Source organism: Orcinus orca, chromosome 8 (assembly GCF_937001465.1).
Source record: "Orcinus orca chromosome 8, mOrcOrc1.1, whole genome shotgun sequence".
NCBI classification, from domain to species: domain Eukaryota; kingdom Metazoa; phylum Chordata; class Mammalia; order Artiodactyla; family Delphinidae; genus Orcinus; species Orcinus orca.
The window spans coordinates 100,829,637-100,845,891 of record NC_064566.1 but is presented as its reverse complement, the minus strand read 5'-3'; the positions used below and the strand labels follow the sequence as shown (position 1 = coordinate 100,845,891).

Genomic DNA, 16,255 nt, shown 5'->3' with positions numbered 1-16,255 from the left:
AACAGCCAGAGATGGGCTCAGCGTTTACTGCCTTCATTTCCTGCTAAGTGTCTTTATTGCAGCTCATTGTACTTGGAGTCAAGACACTTAAACAAGGGTCCCAAATAGCTGTTCTACAAGAATAGAAATGGCAGAAGAGGCTTCCAAGTGATGGACATTTTCTCATATTTCATAGAACACTGAAAACGTTGAGCCTTCCAAAAGAAGTATTAGAAACACTTGTTTTTTTTTAAAAAAAAGATCTAATGTTTCACATTTTATTGAGTTACTTAATTTTAGTTTTAATAATTTGTTACTTAGGGAAAATACTCCTGAGTCTCTGGATTCCTTATTCAACCTTTGAGTCAACAACTATTTATGGGCACTTGCTTTGAGCAGGCACCTTTCAGGTGTTTTCACAGAGTGGTTCTGAAAAAGCTCCACTAGGAGTTTTGGTTCCAGAAAGTGCTTTTCAGTAAAAGGAACTCTTTCATATCTGTGGTAAAAAGGTGGGCTATAAACAGATAAGGATCAAGAGATTAAAAGGAACCAAATTAAAAAGAACAGGAGCTAGCAGTTACCTTGTGAATTTGGGGGAAAATACAATTCAGTGACACAAGTTCAATGATAATGACTCTGAAAGAGAAGCTCAGTCATAAAATTCTAAAGGGGGTTGGTGTAGTTTGCTCGTGTTCCATGAGTGGCTTGCAGTAGTCAAAAACTAAGTATCCCTTAAATTTGTGAGTGGAGATGGGAAGGCTTGGGAATAAAATAGAAATTATTCCAGAGGAGGGGACTTAAGTGCCTTTATCTTTGATCCAGCCTACCATAAAGGAACCCACTTCAAAGACCAGTTGGCCTTGGAGATGGAGTCCATCACAGCATCGAGAACAGACAAATATATAGATGCACTGTTCTGACCAGACTCGTGGATGGCTTCTTTCAGAAGTGGTCTTTGCTTATTCCATTTCCTTTATGTGTAAACAATTAATGTACAAAGTAGTTCAGCCTTATTCCTCTTGGCAGTTATCTAATTTTACTCTCTCTTCTAGGAGCTGTCCCCTACAAGAGTCTAGATTACAGCTGGGTTTCTTATCGATTTTCTGCTCTCCAGAACCTACCTGTCCTTTTATTATGTCATTATCTTTATTTCCACTTTTGTTGGGCAGCTTTAGTTCCTGTCCAGGTGAATTCTGGAGGAAGAGCTGTTTTCCTCTATGTAAAAAAGCAACTCCCCATTTTGAGTTATCCTAGGAACACTTTGGGTTTTTTCCCATCTTAAGCATCATCACAATGAATGGACTGGATTTTGTGTTTGAGTTGGGTAGATAAAATGTCTTTCCACTTAGAAAGAAGGTGCTCAGAAAATTGAAGTAAATGTTCCCTTCCAGGAAGCTCTGCTTCATTTCCTGAAAGAGCAGTTTATTCCCAATAAAGAACTCATCTAAATGATGTTCTTGGAAGAGGTTTGACATTAGAGAGGACTTTATATCAAAGGAAGAGTGCTTGTAAGCCTTTGGTCAGATCTAGTTTTATTATTATTCAGTATTTATTAAGTAACAATATTGCTTTAGGAATTTTACAGACAGCAAATTAGGAACATCCTTCCCTGATCAGAATTCAAGCTGGGATGTCCCTGTAGCAGAGAAGAGTGAGCACTCCCTTGTGTACCTTCTCCAGGTGATTGAGGAGATTGAGGAAATGATGCAGAACTCCCCAGACCCTGAGGAGGAAGAGGAGGTTCTAGAAGAGGAGGATGGGGGAGAAACCTCCTCCCAGGCGGACTTGGTCCTCCTGCAGGAGATGCAGGCCTTGACCCAGACCTTCAACAACAACTGGTCCTACGAAGGTGAGAGTCCTGGGGGCGGGCCCACGGAGGACAAACTCAGCTCTGCCAGGCAGGGCACATGCTTCACACGCCACTAAGAGAACCTCGGATCTAGGGAGTTGGCAATACCTTTCTTACTGGACATCAGGAGAGAAGTTAGCATTGCTGGGGGAGGAAGCAAGATTAAAAGGATAAAACGACCTGCTGTACAGCACAAGGAACTCTACTCAATACTGTGTAATGGCCTATATGGGAAAATCTAAAAAAAAAAAAAAAAGAAGAGTGGATATATGTATATGTATAACTGATTCACTTTGCTGTACACCTGAAATTAACCCAACAGTGTAAATCAACTATAATCCAATAAAAATTTTTTAAAAATGAAAACAACGGTAAAACAAACCAAAGAACAAGACTAAAGCAGAACGAGTAGAGGAAATCTGAACCCACTATTCACAATGATGCTACCGTGAAATCAATGAACAAACCTACAAATGGTAATGATAATAAGAGCTCGTATTTTTGGAGAGCTTTGGAGGGCCAGGCGCTGTTCTAAAACTTTCTATGCATAATCTCATTTCATGCCCGTGCCAACCCCATTAGGATTGAGCTAACTGAGTTTCCAAGAGGGTAAGTGACTTGTTTCAAGGCCACCGTTGCAGAAATATAATTAAGAAATAAAATCTCCTCCCCACCCAGAAAACCTCTCCACAGAAGTAGAGGTTTTCTTTCTGAGAAAATGAAAACAATTTCATTATTGAATTGATGCATGTCACAGTCAACCCACTAAAGGGATTGCAAAACTGGAAAGAAATCTAACCCGTGTCTACAGCTAACTGGACACAACCCATTACAATTTTGCAATTTAGAGTCAGGTGGCAAGTTAGGCCCCTGTTTTCTTTCTTGGGGATGACTTTTCAAAGCAGTGGCTCCCAGGTCCTTGAGGAAGCACATCTGAGTCCTGAGACTGGCCAGTGGCTTATTTAGCCATTAAAATCATGCACATATATTTGAAAAACAGAGAGAGAGATTCTGAAAGAAAAAGGGAGGTGAGGGGGGCTTCCCTGGTGGTGCAGTGGTTGAGAGTCTGCCTCCCGATGCAGGGGACGCGGGTTCGTGCCCCGGTCCGGGAAGATCCCACATGCCGCGGAGCGGCTGGGCCCGTGAGCCATGGCCGCTGAGCCTGTGCGTCCACAGCCTGTGCTCCGCAATGGGAGAGGCCACAGCGGTGAGAGGACTGCGTACCGCAAAAAAAAAAAAACAACAAAAATAAGGGAGGTGAGGAAGAGGGGAAGTCTCTTCCCTTATTTTCAACAGGGAGAATCAAGCCTCTTATTTTAGTTTTTTAACATCTTTATTGGAGTGTAATTGCTTTACAATGGTGTGTTAGTTTCTGCTTTATAACAAAGTGAATCAGCTATACGTATACATATATCCCCATATCTCTTCCCTCTTGCGTCTCCCTCCCACCCGTCCTATCCCATCCCTCTAGGTGGTCACAGAGCACAGAGCTGATCTCCCAATGCTATGCAGCTTCTTCCCACTAGCTATCTATTTTACGTTTGGTAGTGTATAACATGTCCATGCCACTCTCTCACTTTGTCCCAGCTTACCTTTCCCCTCCCAGTGTCCTCAAGTCCATTCTCTATGTCTGCGTCTTTATTCCTGTCCTGCCCCTAGGTTCTTCAGAACCTTTTTTTTTTTTTTAGATTTCATATATATGTGTTAGCATACAGTATTTGTTGTTTTCTCTTTCTGACTTACTTCACTCTGTATGACAGACTCTAGGTCCATCCACCTCACTACAAATAACTCAATTTCGTTTCTTTTTATGGCTGAGTAATATTCCATTGTATATATGTGCCACATCTTCTTTATCCAGTCATCTATCGATGGACACTTAGGCTGCTTCCATGTCCTGGCTATTGTAAATAGAGCTGCAGTGAACATTGTGGTACATGACTCCTTTTGAATTATGGTTTTCCCAGGGTATATGCCCAGTAGTGGGATTGCTGGGTCCTATGGTAGTTCTATTTTTAGTTTTTTAAGGAACCTCCATACTGTTCTCCATAGTGGCTGTATCAATTTACATTCCCACCAACAGTGCAAGAGGGTTCCCTTTTCTCCACACCCTCTCCAGCATTTATTGTTTGTAGATTTTTTGATGATGGCCATTCTGACTGGTGTGAGGTGATACCTCACTGTAGTTTTGATTTGCATTTCTCTAATGATTAGTGATGTTGAGCACCCTTTCATGAGTTTGTTAAGCCTTTTATTTTTAATGCATATTTGCCCCGTGTCACATTCAAGTCTTAAGGGGTGGAGTCAAAATTTGAAACTAGGCAGGTTAACTGCAGAGTCCACACTCTTAATCTGTGTATCGTATTAACTCTCTGACACAGGTTTGTGGTAATTATGATCCTGCAAAGAAAGAGGTGGATGAAGCGTGAAATTAAAAGATGTAACAGCAGTGGCAAAACTGAGTATAAAATTCATCCATCTGCGGGGATAGTGGTAACTAGGCGGCCGGAGGGGACACGTTCCCTGGGAGCGGATCCGAATGGGGGTGACGGGACTTATAAACGACGGAGAGGGAAGGCAGGCTGGTCAGGGTATAAAGGTCCAAGCATAGACTAGCATAGTGGTGAAAATAGAGGCGTGATCTGAAGAACTGCACCCTCTAAGTAAAACCCTGTGGCTCTGAAGAGCAGAGGCAGGGCAATGGCAGCAGAAGGAATCCGCTGGGAGGGATGGAGTGCATTTGGCCCTGGTGCTGCATTCACGGCCGCTCCAATCAGGCCATTCTCCGGCACACAAAGGTCCCACACATAGAACTGCTCAGCAAAAGACTCGGGAAAACGTCTGAAATGCAGAGTGAAATGGCAAAAACAGAAGGAGGAGGACAGCTGCAAAGAGTGAAATTAACGGGGAAGGTTGAGCTAAGTCAGCAAATCCCCCGGCAGAGCAGGAGCGGAAAGGGAAAGGAAAATGGATTCTGATGTAGAAACAAAAGATGCCACTAGGACGGGGCACATTCAAAAATATGCTCCCGAATCTACTTTAGGTGAAGAAGTCTTAGGGGACAAGAGTTTAAAACAAAGTGATCGGTGTCCTGTCTTCCCAGGTTCCCTTTCCTTTTCTCTGACAGTAGCAGACGACTCGGTACCAACAAGCCAGACTTCATTTTTCTGAACGTGTTGCCCATCTTTACATGTTTCACGTATTTTTGGGCACGTGCACCGCGACACAGGACAGTAGGTGTAAAGAAGGCCTCAGATCGCTCTGTTTATTTTGCTGTCGGCTGTGTCTTGATCAGGTTTTGGGAATAAACACCACCTCTCTATTGCTCCTCAGCACGGACGCCAAACCCTTTCATCATGTTTTTTCCCCCCAATTCTTGACCCATTTCACATGAGAAATATTACAGAGACAGAGGAAAAATAGGTAGATGGAACAAGGGATCAAAAACCACATGTCTGCCCACACACGTTTTTGTGGACAGAGTCCACAGACTCCACAGTCCTTGGGGGCTGTTTTTCCTCCCTCCTTTGTTTCCCCGAGATGATGTTCTCTTCCTCAGTTGATAACTGGCTCTCCCTGCTGGCACGCCCCTAAATTGTGAAGGTCTGTCATGGCCCTTTGAGGAACTGTCTGGGGCTGGGGGGTCTCCTCCAGACCTGTCAGGCGGCCAGGGCCCCGGGAGCCTCTCCAGTGGGCTGGGCTTGATGCAGTGACCCTGCAGGATGGTCTACCCCTGCAGGACTGAGGCACATGTCTGGGTCTGAGCTGACAGAGCTGCTGGACCAGGTGGAGGGCGCCATCCGAGACTTTTCAGAGGAGCTGGTGCAGCAGCTGGCCCGCCGGGACGAGCTGGAGTTCGAGAAGGAAGTGAAGAACTCCTTCATCACGGTGCTCATCGAGGTGCAGAACAAGCAGAAGGAGCAGCGAGAACTGATGAAGAAGAGGCGGAAAGAGAAAGGGCTGAGCTTGCAGAGCAGCCGGATAGAGAAGGGAAGCCAGATGCCACTCAAGGTAAGAGGACAGCCCGGCACGAGGACCAAGCACACCCACGCCTCCGGGCTCCCCGTTGCAGGTCCCGGGACCAGCCCTGCTGTGACCCCAGACAGACCTGTCCTAAGCCGTGACAATGAGCAAGGACACCCTGGCAGACAGCAGGGCCACGAGAGGGAGAAGAGCCCACCCGTGTCCTCTGCCCCCCTAGAGAACGCCCGGTCTAACTGGAGGAGACAGGATGTAACACTGGAAAATAAGTGACTATGTGTGCTCTCTTAAGCTAGATCTGAAAAAGTGGGGTGAAAGCATTTAGGATTGAAAGGGGTTGTGCCCTGGGACGAGCCTGCTACCAGCACAGCTTAGGGTCCTGACTCATCTCTTTAGGATGTCCATAGAGTGTTTCCGGATGGAACATTATGACGCCTTGTGATATTGACCAGATTCTTCTAACCAGTGGTTCTCCATCAGGGAAGCTCAGCAGAATCAGCTAAGGAGCTTTTTCAAAATACCTTTTCCTGGGCTCCCTCTCAGACCTACTGAATTGGGCCCGGGCAGATGCATTTTGGAAAAATCTTTCCAGATGAGGACAGTCGTTTTACACCTGCCCTTCCCAATGGCTGGGCATTTTTTTTTCTTCCCTGAGACATTTTCATCCTCATCTGTCCAAGTTTCCCTCTGCTGCTTTATTTTTCTGTGCACACAATGGAGGCTGAAATGAGGAAACCCAGGAGTGCGGGGGGGGGGGGGGGGGGGGGCGGGGGGTGGGGTGGGGTCTCATCGCCCGAGGCACTTACTCAGATAAGAGTCTTTGAGACTCTGCTATTGCTTCTTGCAAAGCTCAGGCTGAAATTTTGGCCTGTCTCTTAGCCCAGGTCTTACCTTTGCTTTCTAGTCGCAGAATCGGGGTCCGGATCTGGGACAGTGTGGAAGCTGACGGGTCCAGGTAGCTTAGGGAGGACACAGGTGTCCCTGGGGCAATGAATATGAGCAGGAAGCACTTGCCCTTCTGAGTCTCGTTGTCCCCCCCCCTCCCCAGCGCTTCAGCATGGAAGGCATCTCCAACATCCTGCAGAGCGGCATCCGCCAGACCTTTGGCCCCTCAGGAACTGACAAGCAGGTACAACCCATCTCCCTGCTCCCAGCTTCCTTCCCAGATTCTTGCAACTTGGTCTCTCCAACAGAGCAGGGGATGCTGATTCACTAGAATTATCCCTGCACGGGGCCAGGTTGCAGGGGGAAATGTCCTAACAATTTCTTCCATTCTAAGGAGGAACAGAAAGTGTCTTTTTAAAGGCAAAGTTTTTTGAGCTTTAATATGAGAGGACCTGGATAAAACTTAAAACTCAACACTACTTGTAGACCTTGTTCAGTTGTTTTCAGAACAAAATGCATTAAAGGGGAATCCACTTCATGAAAGATCCCATCCAAGAGCTTCATTACCTCTGCCACACTGGGCCACCAGGTGAGCCAATCCCACCAAGACTGCCTCTTCACTTCAGCTGCCCTGTTGACTGTAACCCGCGCTGCGGGGGTCTCCCGTTGAGCTCCGTTTAGTCAATCACTTCTCACCTGAGAAGTGGCTTGCATTTCTGGCTCTCAGGTGCCTGCCATGTGCTAGGCTCTGTTGCTTAGGGCAGTACAGAGATGAGGAAACCCTGGTCCAGCCCTCATGCAATGCATAATAGTCTAACAGAGAAGGCCAGTTTGTCACTAGACACCTTTGAGATTGTGCACAAAAACTGTGTATGTTTTAGACATATTTGTAGCTGAATCCTAAGTGTTAGAATTCTGGAACTACAGCCTGGGAAGAGATTTTAGGAACATCTAACTCACTCCCCTGAGTTCACAGCAGTGAGAACTAAGGCCCAGAGAGATTAGACGTTTCCCCAAGGCCACGCTGCTAGTGGCAGGGCCAGGACTGAAACACAGGCCTCCTGGTCTAGAGCTCTTCCCACTCACAATGCCCAGGCTCCCTCAGAACCTTCCAGGTCTCTCTGGCCGGTGTTCTTTGATATCCCACTGGACCCTAAGATGATTTTGTTGTAGGAGCACCTCATCTCCAGCAGAGGGAGCAAACCCAACATCCCAGACCCAGGGCAGGGTTGAGGTTTTCTCACCAGTCATTTTGACAGAAGAGAAACCATTCATTCTCAAGTTACACTGCAAAAGATAAGAAAATATCACCCCCCACCCCCTTAGAATGTTGTCTGCTTTCAGCCTGGAGGAGAAAAAGCTCACCAGGATTCCTAAATAATCAAAAAGTTTCTAGTGTCAGAAGAATATATCCGTTGGAGTGGAAGGACATTTTGCCTGGCTAATATGGTAAAGTCTTACTTTTAAAGAGACATTTTCCAAAAATGGGGAAAAAGTCCTGAAACGATGGTGCGCACATCATCATGGGTGTTGTCGAGAACGTCAAATTTGACGGAGCGTGTTTTTTAGAGAAAAGTCCAATCCCCATGCAAGCTGTCAACCATATCTCAGCCCCCGGGGGCCGGGCTTCTGTCTCACATGCTGCACACCCTGCTTGTCTTCTAGTACCTGAACACGGTCATCCCTTACGAGAAGAAGGCCTCGCCCCCGTCGGTGGAAGATCTCCAGATGCTGACAAACAGTGAGTTCCTCCCATTCGCAGCGAGACCAGGGGCTCATTTCCCTCCCTCCCACCCTGTGAGTTGCACCCGTGGTATCTCAGTCCGGAGGTGTCCCCAGAGCAGTTTCTATGGGTCAAAATGTGCTCCACACCGTTGCATCACGTCCCCGGCACGGGGTACAGTTAAAGAGTTCTGCAGCGATACCCAGAGCTGCCTCGTCTTTTCCCGGTTCCTGTAAGGGAAGAGACTTGCCAGAGAAAAGGAGCTGGTGGAAGAGGCTGGGGCGGTGGCCGGGTGGTAGTGGTGTGCAGGGGCTCTCTGTGGCTCATCCACAGGTCTCAAGGCTGTGCGCTCTCTGCCTTGCCATTTCTCTCTTCTGAAGCTTGAGGTTGCCTCGCGTCCCCAAGGCAGGGAGCTCCTTCTAAGGGACTGGCTGTATTTACTGAGAAGCAAGGTTTCTTGAGTGGGGTAAGGCTGATTAGAGAGAATAGAGTCTGGTTTTCCTTCCAGGCAATGACTGCTTCCTCTCTTCCACTCTGACTCTAGTGTTAAGTAATATTAAGAAACATTTTGAGCTATGGGAGAAAACAGCCTGTGATAAAGAGCCTTTTGGAGGCAAAATCTCTTTATAGACATCAAACACTACAACCCGCAAAGGGCTGGGGGGCACGTGGTGTCAGCCCTCAGTGTCAGCTTGATTCTTTTAGGAAGAGAAAAATCCTAGGCTGAGATGTGGGGACGGGCTCAGTGAATCACGAGACCGTCCATCTCCCTGGCAACCGTGCACTGCATTGAGTGACACACTAACCGGGCTGCGCAGCCCGCAGCCCGTTGCTGTGCTGCTGCCTCGGCGGGAATGGACCCCTGCAGGGCTATTTGACACCCTAGGGAATGGGAAGAGGAGCTTCAGCTGTTCGGCTGAGGAAGATAGATACCTCCTGGGCCCAGTGCTAAAAGTGCCCAAACGGTTTCATTTTTATCGTTTTGGAGAACTAAAGCAGGAGGTTCTGGTAAACGGAAATCTTGCCTACATCAATAGATACTGCGGCCTTGAGAATCTGGAATTTTAAATTCAAAGTGCATCGGCTTCCTCTAAACTCATTTGGAGCGCCTTTATTTGCATACATATGCACAAAGATTTTTTTAAACGGAAGCAGATAGAAACGAGCTGACATTTATAGGTGATTGTATTTTCACAAGGAGTAAGCATTTGGAAAATAATTTGGACAAATTATGAAGGTTGATATATGTAGAGTACTCTATCGTGCTCTTTTTTTTTTCTATCATGCTCTTTTTAAAAAAGGAAGAGCTATAAATTTATTACAGATACCTATTCAGGAATTCAGTGTGAAATCCTTTCATTTTAATTAAGAAACACTGGGTTTGTTTACACATTTCAAGTTCATTTTAAAAGTTAGGGCTAGAGTATATCCATCATTTAGAATACTTTGGAAACACAGAAATGTGAACAAAAGAAAATAAGTAACTTCTTGTCCCCTTCACTGTGGTTACTGTATGGTGTTTTTCAGCCATAGTATTTTATGCCTTTTCCATATGGTTGGGATTATACTGGCTATAAAATTTCATATCATGATTTCAGTCACATCAGTTAACATTTGGTTAACATCCTTTTTATGGCTCTCTCTTCTGTCATATGGACATACGACATTCCAATATTTTATCCCTTTAAAAATAAAACTGCCAACTTTCCTGAATACCAATTCTCCTGTAGATTATGAAAGCTCTCTTTTTGGGCACATCCTAGTATGCGTTCGTGAATAACAACTCCTCTTTCCCCAACTCCTGAGTCAAAAATGTAGGCCAGGGCTTCCCTGGTGGCGCAGTGGTGGAGAGTCTGCCTGCCAATGCAGGGGACGCGGGTTCGTGACCCGGTCCGGGAAGATCCCACATGCCACGGAGCGGCTGGACCTGTGAGCCATGGTCGCTGAGCCTGCGCGTCTGGAGCCTGTGCTCTGCAACGGGAGAGGCCACAACAGTGAGAGGCCCGCGTACCACACACACACACACACAAAAAAAAAGAATGTAGGCCAAAGACTGGCTCCGGGGACTGGGCAATTTATATAAATTTTGGATTTTGGAGATCACCTTAGTCACATATTGACTGAGTGCAATTATTGTATTTTTACGCCTATCTTCTTGGTGGGCAGCATTTAGTCTGCTCGTGCTCAGTTGCAAAGTATTTTCAGCCTATTACATCGAAATGAATCCATGTCTAAAAATACGGAAGAAATAAAAGAAAACATTGCCTGGATGGCCTGAGGTCCAGTCTTTTTCTGGAGTTGGCCACGGACTCATGCCACCATCAGGCTCTGTTCCTCACCCACTCCTGAGCTTTGGAGTCAAGTTCCATGACCCTGACTTGCAACGAGGCAAGGTAATCAATGGAAAACAGGACCTAAAAATGGACTGGGGGGTCCCTCCATTGTAATGGTTGCCTCCTGACCCCAGCTATCAGGGCCAGCTGATCTTTAGTGTTTTTTCCACTTGCCAAAAGTAATACACGTTCATGGAAAAAAACTGGACACTGGAGAGATATCACGTAGAAGGGAACAACGCCCGGGGTCTCACACTCCAAGGTATCTGCTTTTTACGGTTTCATGCACATTCTTCCAGATTTTTCTATGAATATTAGCATGTATTATTTACTCATTTAAAATTAATACATAAAGTTCTGCAGCCTTCTTTCTTCATTCTTAAGTATGTCTTGTATATAGAGATCGCTCTCATCTCTCATGAAGCTGTATGAGGCCGTGTATATATTACATACACCATCGTTTACTTAAGGCATCCACTGATGAATAACTCTATTGTTGGATAGCCCACCCCTGCCCTCACTTTTTGATAGTATAAGCAAGGTCCAGGTATTTCCTTGAAGGATTTTCTACAAAGCTGACTTCCACAACATGAATCATGAATATGAGAAGATGCTTCCTAGTTTAATAACAGAAAAATCTATTTTAAAATCTTTTATAAAAAGCCTTTAGGCTTTATTCACTTCCCTATTGTTTGCTTCAGGTGTAGGTCATATCCTGTTTCAACAAGAAGTCTGTAAGCTCCTTGAGGGTCATTAATACGCTTACATTTCCACAAATTCTAGTGCTGTACTGGGCATAGAGTAGAAAATAGTTGTGAAATTAAATTCATTTGCTGTTGATAAACTGGAGGTGAGAACTTTGCTGATAATTTCTGTTTATACGAATAGAATGTCTTTAAGGACAGATTTATCGGTGGTTCGGTGACGTGACAGCTGTTATTCTTAACATTTGGATTGCATCTGAAAGCTGATTCCTTTTTTAAATTGCTTTGTTTATTTTTATGATCATTAAAGATACATACTTAGGAGGAGATGTGGAAATTATAGATGAGCACACACACCAAAAGTAAAGGATAAAAGAGAAGTCACCTCATCCACAGGGCCACCCTGACTCTTTTTTTTTTTTTTTTTTTTGCGGTACGCGGGCCTCGGACGCGCAGGCTTAGCGGCCATGGCTCACGGGCCCAGCCGCTCCGCAGCATGTGGGATCCTCCCGGACTGGGGCACGAACCCGTGTCCCCTGCATCAGCAGGTGGACTCCCAACCACTGCACCACCAGGGAAGCCCCGACCCTGACTCTTTTGATGGATTTCCCAGCAGCCCCCTCCCCACCCCAGCAGGTTGAATGCTGACTCTTGCCAGAGGCTTCTAGACTTTGCTCAGTACTCAGTGAATGTCTTGTTTCCTTGACTCTGTCTCGCTCACTTTGGGTTGGTGGGTTGTCTGGCCCCAGAGGTGAGTCCTATGCCCTGATGCATCTTAGCTCCTTTCTCTCTCCTTCTCCAGTTCTCTTTGCCATGAAGGAGGATAATGAGAAGGTGCCCACTTTGCTGACGGACTACATTTTAAAAGGTGAGAGTGGCCCAGGCCTCTGGGAGCAGAAGCATCCTCTAGGGCCCCCTCCCCCAGGACTCCTGCTGGACACGTGGAACCCGCACTGCAGCCCTCCCAGGGCATCCACGCCAGGCCAGATCGGGCAGGGCCAGGGAACTCAGTGGACAATTGTGGGGAGGCCCTCGCCTTTGGATGTTGCTAGGAGGCCTGAGGAGGAGATTCCATCACCCCCGAGTCACCAGAGTGACTCCACACAAAAAGCAGCCAAACCAACAAAAGACTTATTGTGAAAGTTCTCTGCGGTTTGGGCTATTTAGTTGACAAAAACAAAGCCAGAGGATACCTTTAACAGTTTCAACTGCTTGAAAGGCAGCAAACTAGAGTCATGATTAGCTACATCCTTTCATAACTTTTTTGTTTCATCTTTTATTATGGAAATTTTTAATATATATAAAAGTAGAGTGAACGGTATGATGAACTGCCATGTACTTAACATCCAGCTTTAACAATTATTAACTCCTGGCCAACCTAGTTTTCATTTACATCACTTCTCTCTTCCATGTTATTTTGAAGCAAATACCAACCACTATATATATTTTTCATCCATGAATATTTCAATGTACATTCCTAAAATATAACCACGATATCATGATCACAACTAGAAAAATAAAAAATGTAAAAGTATCTTTGAGGGACTTCCCTGGCCGGCCAGTGGTTAAGATTCCACACTTCCACTGCAGGGGGCTCAGGTTCGATCCCTGGTCAAACTAAGATCCCACATGCCTCATGGCATGGCCAAAAAAAAAAAAAAAGTATCTTTGATTACCCAACCAGTGTTGAGGTTTCCCTGATTTTCCTATAAATTTTTTTCAGGTTATTTGTTTGAATCAGGATTCAAAGAAGGTCCATACATTACAATTGCATAATGTATCTCTTAAATCTCTTTTAATATATATAGGTTCCCCTTTCCCTCCTCTCTCTCACTCTTTGTATTTTATTTCTTAGAGAAACCAGGTTATTTGCCCCATAGCATTTCCTCATTCCGGCTTTTCCTCAGTAGTTGTGTCCTCACGGTTTCATTTAATACGTTCTTCAACCTTTTGTATTTCCTGTTGCCCAGTAGAGCTAGAGGACTGATCGCATTCAGATCGTCCACACCAGACCAGACCAGGCAGGGCCAGAGAGCTCAGTGTACAATTGTCCACAAAATTTTTTTATAAGTTTTAGGTTATCAATGGTTGTAAACTTCCATTAAGAGACCTATTACCTGGTTGTCTTTCTTTGGGGGATATTAATATCTGTATTAGTCTGCTCAGGCTGCGAAAACAGAAGACCAGGTGGCTTAAACAACAGAAATGTATTTTCTCGCAGTTCTGGAGAGTAGAAGTCCAGGATCAAGGGGCCAGTAAAGTGGGTTTCTAGTGAGGGCTCTCTTCTTGGCTTGTAAACAGCTACCTTCTCGCTATGTTCTCACACGGCCTTTCTTCTGTGTGTGTGGGGAGAGTGCCAGAGCGCTCTGGTGCTTCTTCTTACAAGGACACTAATCCCGGCAGATCAGAGCCCCACCCATATGACTTCATTTAACCCTCCCTCCTTAGAGGCTCCACCTCCAAAGACAGCTGCACTGGGGGTTAGGGCTTCAACATGAATTATTGGGGGGACACAAACATTGACTGTGTAACACTCTCCATCAATGGTCATTCATTGTCCAGATTCTGTTTTTCATTAGGTTTTGCTCCACAGGCACAACCTTGGGCGCAGCTTCCAAAGGCTTGTGGACTTCAGTTTAGAACCTCTGAGCTGTATTGTTTCCATAAGGCTCAGAAAGATTAATATTAAATTTCTGCAGGATGAATTTAGGCTAAACATTGGGAAGAACTTCTGACTCTTAAAGTTTTAAAAGAATATCCCATTTCTCAAAGGAGGTGTGTAGAAATGGGTTCTATAAGTCCGGGAGCCCGAGAGCTAGACTTTACCCCTCACGATCCACTGAAATGTCAGTGAATTTATAAAACTAGTTAACATTTACTGAGCACTTTCTATTTGCCTCTGAGCAACCCTGTGGGGTAGGCAGAGGCACAGTCTACTGTATACATGAAGAAACAAGCACAGGTAGGAGAACTTATTTCCCGAAGGTCATAGAATTAGTAACAGCCAGACCCAGGATGTGAACCCAAGCAAATGGGCAGCAGAGACCATGCAGTTAATCATTACACTGAACAATCGCCTATCCCTGGCTCTTCCTCCTTCTGGAAGGAAGACACGTGATCACCATCCTTCCCTGGTTCTAAGGGGGCAGTTCTCTGCTCAGGACGCAGGCGAGAGGCTGGCGTGACCGCTCTCGGCCACGGACACCCCGGGCTGGCAGGTCTGGCCACACACTTGCTTTGACATCCCTTCTCTCCTCTTCTCTTTCCAGTGCTCTGTCCTACCTAACCTTGCCCTTGGGAGCAGCCTTGCTGCGGAGGTCACTGAGCAAGAGTCATCCCACCGCAGGGACTGCATGACACCACGTAGCCTCCGCCGTGTATTTAAACGTGTATAGCTTAACCTGGATTAAACATGAGCAAATGCGCGGGGTCCTTTGCTGTTGGCTTCTAGTCCTAGTAACCATTGGATGCATGACCGAGGGGCAGGGCTGGTGACGTCACCTCCTCTCTGCCTGTGTTGGAGGGAGGTAGACGCTGTCGCCACTCATGGTGTAGTCTGGCTCCAGCCCTCAAAAACAGCTTCCACCCTAAGACTAATTTTGAAATAAACCTTCATTTAATTAATATTCTTCATGTGCTTTGGCGTGTGGTGTCCCTCGGCCCTCTGGTACAAACCTCCAGAGAAAGGATGTGTAGCTGCAACCACATGATGCTCGTGGCCCGTGGCAGCCAACACGGTGTTTAGGGCTGGGCCGGGGGTGGGTGTGCATGCCATGCCCTGTGGCGGGGCTGCAGACAGGAGGACGAGGCCATCTGCAGACGCCTAAGATCTAGCTGCTTGACAGTTTTACAGGGAGCCGCACGCTGAGTTGGAGGAGCTACTGGTCAGAGAGGAGATTGTGAAGTTAGCGCATGGCAAGTGAAGCTCGGGGGGATTGGCTGGGCAGCTGGTGCCTCCTGTTGGGATGGCCGGGTTGACTCCAGGAGGCCCGGGTGCTGGAGGGCATCAGCTCCGCTGGGTTCTCCCAGCGTGGGGGTCCCGGCTGCTTTCCTGACTGCTCCCACCGACCCCTGGTACCCTCTGGCCGTGCGTGCCCTCCTTGCCCTCCCTGCAGCCCTCGACTCCCATGTGCTGTCCCCGGCATTGGTGGCAGGCAGTTGCCAGCCTCTTTGGGCCAGCAGGTGAAAGCTGTCCTCGTATCTGGAGGGGGCTCGATTTCACCACGACCTGAACTGTTTTGGCTTCCATCTTCTGGCTTGAATGATATTAACTCTGCAGATTCCCACAGTCCTGTCTTAAAACAAAACTTTTATCAAGTACTTGCTATGCACCTGCCACTAGCTTTGTCACCTCTACAAATCATCTTGCATCTCAGCAGCCCTACGTAGGTAGTAGCATTGCCCTGATAGAAGGATGCGGAGACCAAGAAGCAGAGATGCTCAAAGTGGTGGAGTCAGACTGGCACCTCGTCCTCTTATCCAGTTAGATCTGCACCCCCTCTTAGGAGTTTGGTGTTTGTGTGCCACACGGAAAGCCGTGCTTCACCACACTGGCAACTCCACAGAAGGCCACAGATCGACACAGGTGACAATAGAAGGCATCCTTGTTGCCCTGTCTCTCACTTCCTGGGCCTCTGCTTTTCTAGGAGCGGTGCCGCAGAGCAGTAGCAGTCTTCCCTGGGGGTGAGGGGGGGAAACTATCCCAGTGCCTGCAGCTCAAACTCAGGCATCTACACAGAGCAGGACTTCTGTGTGGACAGAGCCCCGGCCACTATAGGAAGGTGGAAACACCACAAGGTAC

At 46.6% G+C, this 16,255-nt stretch overlaps 1 protein-coding gene across 4 annotated transcripts in view; it reads left to right on the top strand.

The window, feature by feature from the left end:
• The window catches only part of FEZ1 (fasciculation and elongation protein zeta 1), a 40,065-nt gene extending 24,985 nt beyond the window's left edge, over nucleotides 1-15,080 (top strand). For 3 of the 4 annotated variants that reach the window (XM_004280716.3, XM_033407439.2, XM_033407437.2), the window contains exons 5-10: nucleotides 1,660-1,828; nucleotides 5,568-5,839; nucleotides 6,858-6,938; nucleotides 8,360-8,435; nucleotides 12,257-12,322; nucleotides 14,724-15,080. In XM_004280716.3, the coding sequence (XP_004280764.1) occupies nucleotides 1,660-1,828; nucleotides 5,568-5,839; nucleotides 6,858-6,938; nucleotides 8,360-8,435; nucleotides 12,257-12,322; nucleotides 14,724-14,740 (681 nt within the window). In that variant the 3' untranslated portion in view covers nucleotides 14,741-15,080. The remainder of the gene's footprint in view (nucleotides 1-1,659; nucleotides 1,829-5,567; nucleotides 5,840-6,857; nucleotides 6,939-8,359; nucleotides 8,436-12,256; nucleotides 12,323-14,723) is intronic. The other variant, XM_033407440.2, reaches the window with a different exon arrangement.
• The last annotated feature ends 1,175 nt before the right edge of the window (nucleotides 15,081-16,255 follow it).